Source organism: Neospora caninum, chromosome VIIa, assembly GCF_000208865.1.
Source record: "Neospora caninum Liverpool complete genome, chromosome VIIa".
NCBI lineage: Eukaryota > Apicomplexa > Conoidasida > Eucoccidiorida > Sarcocystidae > Neospora > Neospora caninum.
In genome coordinates, this window is record NC_018393.1 from 3,701,548 (window position 1) to 3,713,936 (window position 12,389).

The window sequence follows — 12,389 nt, forward strand, 5'->3', positions numbered from 1 at the left end:
TGCCGGATTAAACATACACTGCCCCAACGTGAGGAAACGCGAAACAGACCGCTGTGGAGACTACTAACGACACAAATGTGCGATTCGGCAGTGGACGCCCTCTCTCTTCGCCCTAGACAAAATCTATACATCTATACAGTTATCTACAGTTATCTTCGTATATATATATATATATATATTTAGATCAGTTTCGAGAGTCCACGTCGGAGCAACAGACTGGATAACCAATCCGGATGCGTGTACATGCATTGCTATAGTTGGTTCACAGTAGACTTACTACACAAATGAATTTCGAAAACCACCCGACACGCGTGCAGGACAGCAGCACAGAGTACAGGGGAGGGAAGAGAGAAGGACAATTCACACGAGAAATGCAGGTAGGGAGGGACGGAGACGAGAGGCAACGCGCCCGGGGGCCCGGCGCTTTCGTCCAGGCTTCCTTCTCTGTCTCCCTCTCGAGAATTTCGTTCGGCTTCTTCCAACGGGTTGGTCCCCAGCGACGCAGGATGAGGCAGCTCGTCCACATCTCGATCAATTTCTCTCGCGTTTCTTGCATGTTCTCTCCCCCTTCTTAGCGCCGTGCGCTTCCTTCTGGCGTCTCCATCTCCTTCTCGTGAAATGCGAGTTCCGCTTCTGAGGCACATCGGGCGGGCGGACCCCGTCATCGCTTTTTTTCTTCTTTCTCTCCTATGCCTGCTTCTCCTTCTGTACCATCTCCTTGGCTACTTCTTCTCGTGTCTTCTGTCGTCTCACGTGAATCGCTCGACTTCGGAGTCCACTGCGTCGAACGCAGCTTGCGAGAAGTCCAGGTTCAGAACGTCCAGATCTTCGCGCATGTGCGTCTCCGAAGTCGTGCCTGTGAGCACCACAAGGCCTTTTTCGAGCAGGTAGCGGAACCACGCCTGCGCAGTCCCAGCCGAAACGCGGAGAGAAGAGAATGCACACAAAACAGGCACACTGGTCAGACGCAGAGCCGCGGGACATTTTCAAATCCGAAAAAAAACACACAACATCAAAGCGGACAGGGGAAACAGACCGTGCGTCTGGGCGAAGCCTGCGAGAGAGACCGCCAGCACTGCCGCTAACGCGTCTGGATGGCGCGTCTTGAGAAGCACAGCCAGCGCGACACGCCTTTGCGCGGCTCTCGTGGCACGGAAACAGACACAACAGTCCGGACTCCCAATCGTCTCTTTCTCTCGCTTCCTCTTTCTTCTCCCTCGGTCTTCTTCCGCCGTCGGTTTCTCCTTCTGGTCTTTTCCCTCTTCCCTCCCTGCGTCTTGGCAAGGCACGCACCTGCGCAGGCGTGCAGTTGAAACTGCGAGCTGCTTCGCGAACGGGAGTGGATCGGAGCATGTGGGGATTCGCCGTCAGCGTCCAGAAGGCCTCGTACACCACGGAGTGCTCCTGACAGAACTTCCGAATCTGAAGCGAGACGCACGCCAAAGGATACGGGAAAGGCCAGCGCGCGTGACGCGCCATACCCAACAACAGAGATTCTCGACCTCTTCTTCCCTGGCTTTGACGCTCTAGCCCAGTGTCTTTCAAATCTCTAGCAGTCCAGGAGTGCCCTGCCCTCTCCCTCTAACGAGGCGGTGCACTTTTTGCACATTGCACATCTTGCGTCTCTTCCTCTTCAACGTCTCTCCCTCTCGTCCCAAATTCTTCTCCCTCTCCCTCTCGTCCCAAATTCTTCTCCCTCTCCCTCTCGTCCCAAATTCTTCTCCCTCTCCCTCTCGCCCCAGATTCTTCTCCCTCTCCCTCTCGTCCCAAATTCTTCTCCCTCTCCCTCTCGTTCCAAATTCTTCTCCCTCTCCCTCTCGTCCCAAATTCTTCTCCCTCTCGCTGCCTGCTTCTCCGTCTCTCCAGCTCTCTCCTGGTCTGCAAGTGTTCTCCCGTTTTTCCCGTGCCCTGTCTGCTTGTGTTCGCTTGGCCGTGTTTTCTCAGCGTTTTCGCTTCCGCTTGCCTCTTTGTCGTATCGCGTGTCTGGGTAGAACCGGTTTTGCAGCACTCGCGGTTTGTGTCTCGCAGCCGCGTAGAGGCGTCGGAGCATCTCCACATCGTAGCAGTTGCTCACGCCGAGAAGACGCACAACGCCTTCATCGACTGCCTCCTCCAAAGACCTCCACGCCTCGAGTGTCTTCTCCAGAGTCCTCAGAGGCGAGTGAAGCAGCACACTGTCGAGGTAGTCGACTTTCAGATTGGCGAGAGATGTCTGAACGCCACGCCCCGTTCACACGTACGCGGGGAAATGAGTCCCAGAAAAGCAACGCGAAAGACCCAGGAGCAAGAGAGACATGTGGGCAGACCAGAGCCTCTCTTTCCGCTGCCGTGCACAGCCGGTGGTGGCGATTCTACGCCTTCTTTCCTCTCCGTTCTCTTCTCGGCATCTATCTCGTTCCCTCTCTCCGTTTTCCTCTCCTCTCTCTCTTCCTTTCTCCCTCCCCTTCTCTCTCTCTCTTCCTTTCTCCCTCCCCTTCTCTCTCTCTCTTCCTTTCTCCCTCCCCTTCTCTCTCTCTCTTCCTTTCTCCCTCCCCTTCTCTCGCTCTTACTTTCTTTCCATCTCTGTCTCGCTAGTTTGGCCTTTTCTCACCTGCAGCGACTGCTGCACTTGCTCGTGCACAGAGGCGTGCGGGTTGTACGGAAGCGGCTTGGTGCGGTCTTGTCCCTCGAGTGGCGTGAATTTTGTTTGAATGAAAAGTGAGCTCCGCGACAAATTCCTCTCCCGCAAAAACGCCTGAATCCCGCGGCCCACGCCCGGCTCGTCGTAGTGCTTGGGTTGACACGCTGAACAAGAAGAAAAAAACGGTTTCAAGCAACTGCGACAAAACCCATCCTATATGCAGATCCTTCCCCTTCCCACACCCAATCACACGCATATATATATATATATATGTATATATACATATATATATATATACATATACATATATATATATATGTTAATACCATACACATATGTGTGCATCACGGTGCAGCAACGTATATATATATATATATATATATATATTCTGATTCGTGGAGTTTTGTGTCGTGTGCTATTGGAAACGCGTTTGCGTTTGACTGTCTTCTCACTGTGTGTGAATCGCCTGTGTCCCCCTCCTGCGCCATCCGTGCCCGTCTCGGATGTCTCTTCTTGGTCTCCAGTCCGGGGCTTCTCCCACCTGTGTCGACGCCCGTGAAGCCTGCGAGGAGGGCATGTTTGATGAGGCGCTCGGTGTGCTCCTTCTTCCAGGCCGTGCCGTAGAGGAGGCGCGGTATTTCGACCGCTCCTCCACGGCCAGGGGAACCTCTCTCGTCTCCGGCACAGATTCTGTCGTCTCCCTCTCGGCGCAAAGCCGAGGCAGAGGAGCCGTCTCCCTCGAGCTTCCGCTGTCGGTCTTCAGCTTCGAGCGAGGTTCTGCGCCTGCCGAGCGCGGACGGGGGCGAGGCGGGCGCTGTATGTACACCCGAGGGGCGTTGGGCGTCTGGGTCTTGGCCGGCTGGTCCCCGCGAGGGGAAAGAAGTGTAGGCGGGGAGGAAGAGAGAGCGGGAGAGAGGCGCGAGGTGCGTCATTTCCACGGGGGAGATTGCGCGGCCGAGCGAGAGGACAACGCCCGCGGCGATGAAGGCCGAGATGCCCACGGAAAGGAGGAAGTTAAACGACGGCACGGAGGAGACAGCCTCCACCACGGACGGGTGCCTCGGCACTTGCGGCTCTCGGTCTCCAGCAAAGGCGACAGGGAGAAGAGAGAAAAGCACTAGAGAAGCGATCAGCGACAGGATACACAGCCGAAAAGAAGAAGCGAGTGAAGCAAAAGAAGGAAACGAAGGAGAAGGAGGAGAAGGAAAAGAAGGAGGAGGAGAAGGAAAAGAAGGAGAAGGGGGAGAAGGAAAAGAAGGAGAAGGGGGAGAAGGAAAAGAAGGAGAAGGGGGAGAAGGAAAAGAAGGAGAAGGAGGAGAAGGAAAAGAAGGAGAAGGAGAAACGGGGGGCGAGGCGGCGGGGGAGGGAGGCGCGCCGACTGTGGACGAGGAAAGAGCGCGAGACGGGAAAAAGCTGGAGAGAGGGAGGAGAGTGTCTCGCGAGTTGTTTTTGCCGCAGGGAAGAGGCGGAGTAGCCGAGAGGAAAGAGGAGAACACCAGAAAAAAATTGCACGTTGAGACGCAGCTCCAACAGAGAGAGACCGGAGACAGTCGCCGGGAGGCGACGCGTTTCAGGGCGCGTGTCATGGAGCTTTCAAGGGACCCGGCGAAGCGGCCAGCCTCAATTCGCCCGCTGTTTGCGCGCCGGCTTGGGAAGAAAAGGGAAAGTGGAAAAAAACGAAGAAGCGAAGTCAAAACACATCCTACGAAGAGATTCGACAGTTCCTTTGTTAGCGGAAATGGAGAACCGAAAAATAACCAGAGGGTACGGAGTCACACAGCGCTTGGCGTGTGTGTGTCTCGCGCGCTGGCGTTCTCTTTTTGGCGAGACGGTATACGGGGATACCGAGAGAAAGCCGTTGACACAAAATGCACTTAAACAGCTAAGTTTGGTAGAGCCTAAAGAGAGAGAAAACGAGAGATGGAATGCACTCCTTCATGAGCAGAAAAAAAAGGAAGTCTCCCCTCTGGACACAGAGCAGCGTATTCGGGAGAGGGGAAGAGAGGAGCACAGAAGATCTCGCCGCGTCGAGAAATGAGAGCGTCTCGCACACCAACATGCAACGGAAAACAGGATGTGTGTGACTTAAAAGAACAAACGGACTCGAGGAAACAAGCGAGATGGTTGCCCGAATATACATCTACCTATACATATTTATATATGTAAATATATAAATTGAGTTACATGTATGTGTCCATCTTTTGTGTTTGTGAGCGTAGTCTCACGCAGCTCTCTCGCCTCGCTGCCTGCTTCCCGCCCACCCGCAGGCTGCTTTTTGCCGTCGATTGCTCCCAAGCACGGACTCTGCCTTCGTTTTTGTGTTTCAAGCAGAACTCTCAATGAAAAGGGAACTCCCCACTAGACGCCGTTTTCAACGCACATACTGGCCGAAGATTTCGGCTGCATTTTATCGAGATTTATTCGATACACTTTTATCCAAGTTGACACACACAGATGTATGTCTACAGAGATGTACCTATGTGCAGAGAGCTAAAGGTGGTTCTAAATGAGTCTCTGAGGAATTATTTGTGTCTCTAGCGGTCTCTTTGCCAATATTTTTATTTTCTGCATTTGAAGCGAGAGACTGACTAAAAAAATCTTGAGAGGCCGCGCTGCGCGTGTCTCTCGCGACAGCTTCTTTAGGGAGCGAAGGCGAACGCTGCATGTGCGTCGCAGCGTTCGCCCGACGGAAAAAACGCCTTTGTGGAGAGGAGAAACACGCGGGTGCCAAGTCGAAAAAACCCAGCGAAAGAAGCAGTCTTGAATGCTTTCCAGTGTTTGCGTGTGCCTTGATTTCATACAGAAAAGGATTTTGAACCTGTCAATCCAAAGTGACAAAACAGCACGCGCACAAGAAGCGCTCTCGCTGCGCTTCTCTTTATGTGATGGAGAGGCAGATTCGCATATATTTACATGTTTGCATGCAATCATATCTGTTTAATTGTGTATATCGGATATCAATGTACTCATTATTCTGTTTCTACAACATATATATATATATATTTGTGCGTGAGTCGATTTGCCCGCTCGCTGTGTGTATCCATCGCTGTCATGCGACTGTGTGCTGTCGGAGCAAACGGCAGAAGAGAGTCATGTCTTTTTTGCTGTCGAGACCACGGGGGGTGTGCTGTCTCACTGCGTGAGCGTTTTTCTTTCGGCGCCGCAAGTTTTGGTTCCAGAAGAAATTTCCTGGTGAGCGTTGTCTCAGAGTTCCTGTCCCAACGCCCCTCGCCGGACGTTTTGTGTCAGTAGAGCTCGATGGGTCACAGGCCGCTCGCCTCTCTCTCTAGCTTTTTGTTTTTTTCGCCGCCATTTCAGTTCACCGTCTTCTCCCGGTTTTCTTCCTCGGCGTTTCCCGACCTCGCCCTCGCTTCTTTGGGGACACGTCGCTTTTCCGTCTCGGTCACTGCGTCCGGTGTACATCCACCTGCGGTTCTGCCACTCTCAGTCTGCTACGCAGTGCCTGCTTCGCCCATGTTCTTGCGACCCAGATCGGTCTTTGCTTTCTGCTCATCCCTCCTCCTCTCAGGTGGGTTGTATCTCCCTTTTCTTGCCTCGAAACGCGCGTTCTCCGCGTCTCCCTTTGCGGGGCAGACGCGCCTTGTGTCATCTTTTCGTGCGCCTCGTTCGAAGGACGTCCACGACGGACTGAGGCTTTTGGGTGTCACTGCAGCTCCCAGGACAGCCGGCAGAAGCCAGATTCCGTCTCTTTGCCCCACAGGAACGCGCCTGTCTGCGGCGTTTCTGTCTTTTTCCGCGTCGAAATCCCCACTTTCTGCAAACGCGAAACGAAGCGCAATGGCGACGCACATGCATGGATTCGATCCCATGGTGAGTGGTGAGACCTCCGTGCCCGCCCAAACGGACACGTCGAGTGCAGTGTACGTACACTCCACGACGAGGCCGTCTGCGGTCGCGGCCTGTACGTACCCCGCAGCTGTATGTACACTCGGGAAGTGAGCTTTGCGTTCGTCCTCGCCTCCGGCCTTCTCTCTCTCTCTGCTTTTTTATATGCGTCTGTCTCTCTCTCGCAATGCTGCCTTTTGCTCCCCGTCCTCGCCGGTGCATCGTCTTCACGCCTTTCCCTTTTTCTTCGTTTTTTCGCTGGGTCCGCCCTCGACCGCCTCGTGTCCCCTCCTAGAAATTTGCTGTCACGTTTTTTTCGTGTACTTTTCTTCGTCCTCTCAGGATCCACAGCAAGTCGCAGACGTGGTTCTCGTGCCGACCCTCTCTGACAACTACGCCTACCTCCTCATCGACAGGCAAGAAAGCAAGAGCGAAACGTGGAACAGGAAGACAGAACAAAACAGCGAAGGACAAAGATGAAGCGAGAGCGACAGAGAACGGCGGCGAGGGAGAGAGAACCATAGGAAAACAGATTTCACGGCGGCCAGTCCTTCTGTGTGTGTGTGGACTTGGGCGGTTACCTACCAGCATCTGTCCCTTTCTCCGTCAGCCTGTCTCTGTCATGTTTTCGCCTCCGGGCATCACGTGATTCACGCCGACTCCAATTCCCTGCGCTCCACCTCTCGCGGCCGCTGTCGACCGCCCCGCCACAGCGCCCGTGCCCGTTTTCGCTCCGCCCCTGTGTCTCTCCTGGAACTGCGTCGACAAGCCTTGTGTCCCGTTTCCCCGTGTTCATCTTTTGCTTTTCGCCTTGGCTTTCCCGTCGTTGCTGTCGGCCTCTCTTTTCTGCAGAGCGACGAAACAGGCTGCCTGTGTGGACCCCGCTGAGCCACGAAAGGTGAGCTTTGCGTTCGTCTTCTGTTCTCGCTGTCTGTCCAGGCATCCCCTCCGTCTTCGCCCATTCTTCTCCAACTAATATCTCTATGCAGAGATAGAGAAATCGAGGGAGAAGGCAAATATATCTATCTATCTATCTATCTATCTATCTATCTATATATATATATATATATATATGTAGGGCCCTCTCTTCGCAGAAGGAGACGGCGATGTGGCCCCCTCGACCTTCCGCGGGGAGTATGGTCTGTGTTCCCTTTCTTCGCGACGCGTTTGTCGCTCCTCGCGCAAGTGTGCCTTTCCTCTCGGGAGCCTTCTTCGCTTTGTTCGACCGCTCTTCTTTGAAGAAAACGGTTTCACCTTTGTAGTTCCGCTTCGCCTTATCCGAGACATCTTAGAGCTGTCTTTGTCTTGGCAGGTGGTAGCAGCCGCGAAGAAGGCTGGCGTCGACTTGAAGATGTGTCTCTGCACACACAAGCATCTGGACCACTCGGGTGAGACCCCACAGAGTTGTCCTCTCGTCCCTCTTGTCTCCATTGTTCCCTCTCTCTGTCGTTTTAAAAAGTGTGGAACGGCCATCGGCGTCAACAGAACAAACCGCTCACGGTAGACACGCAGGTTTCAGCGAACGTGTGTCTTCTGGGGACGGTCTGCGAGGTAGACTGCTGGTTGCGATCTTGAGTGTCGGAACGTTTTACGTCTCGTCCCTCTCAAAGGGTCAGACAACCCTGCAGGTGTAGACACCGCTCTGGTGGGAGTCTAGCTTCAGCTGTGACGCGATTGGTGGTTCAGGACATCTTCGTCGTTGTTTCTCTTCCTCCCCTTCACTTCTTCTAGCCCGCACTGTCTTTCTACTTTTTGCGCGCGGCGCTTTGCCCCGTTCACTCTCAAAGACAGGAGCTCGGCGGTCGGGGTGTCTCCGCACCGGGTTTGGGCGTCTCCTCACGCTCTCGTGTTCCTCTTTGTCGTTTTCCCCCCAGGAGGCAATGAGGAGCTTTCGGCGACACACCCAGAAATCGAGATTGTCGGCAGCGGCTACGAGCAGACGCCGGGAGTTCAAAAGACAGTTCGAGACGGAGACAGCCTCTCTCTAGGTACAAAGAGGCAGGGTCTTTACAGGCACTGCGCAGATGGGCGCAGAAAGGCGGAACCTTTTTTCCCCCTGGCAAATGCGAGGCGAGACGCACAGGCGAGAGAGCGAGGGGAGACGCACAGACGAGAGAGAGGAGCCGGAGAAAAGAGCGGTGGAAATTCGGGAAAGGCAACCGAGGGAGGGAAGCCGAAAGAGGTCCAGGTCAGGGGGCGAGCGAAACGTGCGGAGATTTTCTGGCGAGGTGTACGCCTCGAAGACGTCTTTCTCTGTGTGAGTAAAAGCGTTGTCGTCTACTCTGTCGCGTTCTGTGTCTGTTAGGCTCTCTACAAATCCGCGTCCTGCATGCGCCGTGTCATACCGGCGGACACGTTCTCTACTTTGTCACTTCTCCGCAGCAACCGCACTTGGCACCGATCATCTTCACAGGTGATTCTCCAGGCCGTCCACGTCCAGGGGCATCTCTCGATAAAATCCAGGGATACAATATAAAGTTGTACACATAGGCCATCGATTTCAAAGGAAAACTGTACAGGCGATAGAAGAAACACAGACACAGGTGTTCTCGCGTGCGCCTTTGGACTTACGGGTATCTCAGGCGATGCTGCAGGCGTTCACATACGTAGATATATATATATATATATATATATATATGCATATATGTAGATATGTCCAAATCTTTGTATATTTATCTATATATATACATATATGTGTTTATATGCATGTATACATATTTGTCTGTAGGGTAGCTTCACGTACGAAATTACGTATATATATATATATATATATATATATCGATAGTTCGTTGTAGGGAGTATACCCTCTGCTCTGCATTTCTTGTGCGTAGAAAAATACAAAGCGAGTTGAATGAAATCGGTATGCTGGTGCTGAGTGTCTTCTTTTCGACGAGGCGTTTCTGTGTCTGTGGGTCTGTACGGAAGCGGTGTCTCTGCCTTTCTTTTCTCCGGTTTTCCGTCTCTTTTTTCAAGAACGAGATGTTCCTCGACACAGGTATGCTCGCCGTTCTGTCGAGACCGACGCCGCACGAACGCCCATCATCGGAGACAGGCGAATCTTTTTTTTTCCTTTTCAGGAGACACTTTATTTGTCGGCGGCTGCGGACGTTTTTTTGAAGGTTCTGCGGGGCAAATGTGCCACGCTCTGCTGGATGTCATCAGACCGCTCCCAAAGGAGACCCGGGTGTATTGTGGCCATGAATACACGAAGTCGAATCTGGAGTGAGGCTCCTTTTTTTCCAATGCGCTTTCCGCCCTTCGTTCCCCCTCGCTCGCGGCTGGGTTCTCTGCCTTCTGCCTCCTGGGTTTCTGCCCGTGCTTGTTTGTGGCGCATTTCCCCGCCCCGGCTGCGTGGTTTTTCGCCTTTCTGATGGGTTTGCGTCTTCGCCTTCTCTGTCTTAACGTTCTCGCTTCCCCCCGGTTCCCAGATGCACACGTGTGTCTGTGCGACGCAGACTGTCTCTGCCTCGTGTTCTTCTGAGAAAAGACCACAAGGCTGGCATGTGTGTTTCGGTTTCTTTCTGCCTCCCGCGCGTTTTGGCTGCGTCTTCCGGTCTTCGGCAAGAAACCCTCGCACGCTGTATGGCTCTTGCGGTCCCTTTGTTCTGCCTTGCTGTGTGTGGTTTCGCAGATTTGCTTTGCGGGTGGAACCGGACAACACGGATTTGCAGGAGAAGTACAGATGGACGGTCGAGCAACGGAATGCGAACAGGCCAACAATTCCGTCCACAGTCGAGCAGGTACGCGAGTCTCTTCTGTCTTGACAGAACGCGGTCACCTTTTTTGGAACGAATCGTTTCCTCGTTCAGACAAGAGCGACGCGCAGCGGTGCTGAGACGCTTTTTTAGGCAGTGGTCCGTCGTTCGGAATGACGACGAACACGCGAAGCTCTCAGCCTTCCCTCGGCTGTTCGAAAGGAAATGGACACGGTCAGGCCGCTTGGGGGAAACATAAACAAGTTGATGGCGAGAGCAGCAGTGATATCCATGCACAGGTAGATATGTTGGTAGATAGATCGAGGTAGATAAAAAATAGATATGGATATAGACAGTTAGATTTAGATATATAGATTTAGATAGATAGATAGATCGATAGATAGATTTAGATAGATAGATAGATAGATAGATAGATAGATAGATAGATAGATAGATAGATAGATTTAGATAGATGGAGAGATTTAGATAGATAGAGAGATTTAGATAGATAGAGAGATTTAGATAGATAGATAGATAGATAGATAGATAGATAGATAGATAGAATTTGATATAGATAGATAGATAGATAGATAGATAGATAGATAGATAGATAGATAGATAGATAGATATTTGGTATAGATAGATAGATAGATAGATAGATAGGTAGATAGGTAGATAGATAGATAGATAGATAGATAGATAGATAGATAGATATTTGATATAGATAGATAGATAGATAGATAGATAGATAGATAGATTTAGATAGATAGATAGACTTAGATAGATAGATTTAGATAGATAGATAGACTTAGATAGATAGATTTAGATAGATAGATAGACTTAGATAGATAGACAGATATAGATAGATAGAACAGAGAGAGCAGAGAGAGGGGAACATAGATGCATTTCGTCGTGCGGGTGGAAGGGAATGCACTTGAGTTGGGAAGCAGGAGTCCATCAGAGGGGCGTTGTTTGAACCGGTTGCGCTTGTTTGCCAGGAAACGCGATTCAATCCCTTTATGCGCGTCGAGGAGCGAACAGTGCAGGAGGCGATGCATTCCGTGGGAGATAAAGTCGAGACCATGCAGCGTCTCAGAGACATGAAGAACCGTTCTTGAATTTGGAGGGTCAGCAAGCGGCAAGCAACGAATCTCTGCAGATTTGCAGGTGAACGCAAAGGGTGAAGCGGCCGTGGGGCGGTCTCCGGAGAATGCTTCTTTCTCTTGCATGCCCGCATGCTCGCTGCGGCGGCGTGGAAATCTGCGAAGGCCACGCATGCAAACTGAAGAGACGGAAGTGGAAAACGGAGGTCCAAGTGTGTGTACTCGTGTGCGAGACTGTATGGAACAACGTGATGAGACTTCTCCGATTTCAGGCTCGTCGGTTTGCGTTTCAACCGCTCACAAAAGAAGATGAGTCAACAATCAAACAGGACCACAAGTTTCTCCTTGCATACACAAAATACCCATATATATATATATACATGTGTGCCCAAATCTACAGACTACCAGTGGTCTCGTCCGCATATATATATTTATACATATTGATATGTAGATACCTACATGCACATAGGTAGATATTTAACGTAGACTTGGTGGGTTGGTGCCGTGGGAGTCAGAGGAAAGTATGGCATTGAAATAAGCGAAAGAGTGTGGTTTGGCGCCTCGTGTACTTTCACGGATAGCTTGGAAGGCGACTTCACCCGCGTCGTCGCTTTCCCGTGAGCGGTTGCCACATTGAACCCCAAAACAGTCCGCTTGACATGGCTGGCGCCGACACTCCCGCCGTCGGCACGCGCTCCCCGGGGACTGGTCGATTGAGATTCCGGACCCAAAGCAACTGTGCATCGAGAGCGAGTTGCCCCGGCTATCGCGCGCTGCCTCTCTCTCTCGCTGGACTCAAAACGGCAAGTGTTTCTTGTGGAACCGTGGTGTCTGTAGACGCGGCGTCGTGTGTGGCGGTGCGTGGGCCTCTTCAGTTCGTGACGCGTTCGCGGATTGCATGCAAACGGGGAAAGGCGACGCTGCTGGAAATCCTCAAGTTTGCCCTTGGCGACAAGCCGAAAGCCGCAGCCTGCAGCGACAGCGGGAGTCCTGGCGTTATGTCTACGGCGCGAGACGGAGACATTCCCAAAACACCCACGTCGCAGTTCTTTGAAGTTCTCGCTTTTCTGTTTTCCGGTTTCCCGTGCTCTCTGAAACTGTTTCAAAACTTCAGATGTCTGTGGA

At 52.2% G+C, this 12,389-nt stretch overlaps 2 protein-coding genes across 2 annotated transcripts; one reads left to right on the forward strand and one right to left on the reverse strand.

Moving 5' to 3' along the window:
- Positions 1-749: 749 nt before the first annotated feature.
- On the reverse strand, positions 750-3,552 carry NCLIV_023540 (putative aldo/keto reductase family oxidoreductase; the record flags this gene model as incomplete). The annotated part of the gene is made up of 5 exons (XM_003882549.1): positions 750-902; positions 1,294-1,422; positions 2,075-2,212; positions 2,591-2,784; positions 3,162-3,552. 5 exons carry the CDS (start codon positions 3,550-3,552, stop codon positions 750-752), a joined length of 1,005 nt encoding a protein of 334 aa, XP_003882598.1.
- Positions 3,553-6,418: 2,866 nt separating this feature from the next.
- NCLIV_023550 (putative hydroxyacylglutathione hydrolase) lies at positions 6,419-11,279 on the forward strand (the record flags this gene model as incomplete). The annotated part of the gene is made up of 8 exons (XM_003882550.1): positions 6,419-6,501; positions 7,319-7,364; positions 7,779-7,854; positions 8,341-8,454; positions 8,772-8,879; positions 9,544-9,688; positions 10,098-10,206; positions 11,160-11,279. 8 exons carry the CDS (start codon positions 6,419-6,421, stop codon positions 11,277-11,279), a joined length of 801 nt encoding a protein of 266 aa, XP_003882599.1.
- Between the last annotated feature and the right edge of the window lie 1,110 nt (positions 11,280-12,389).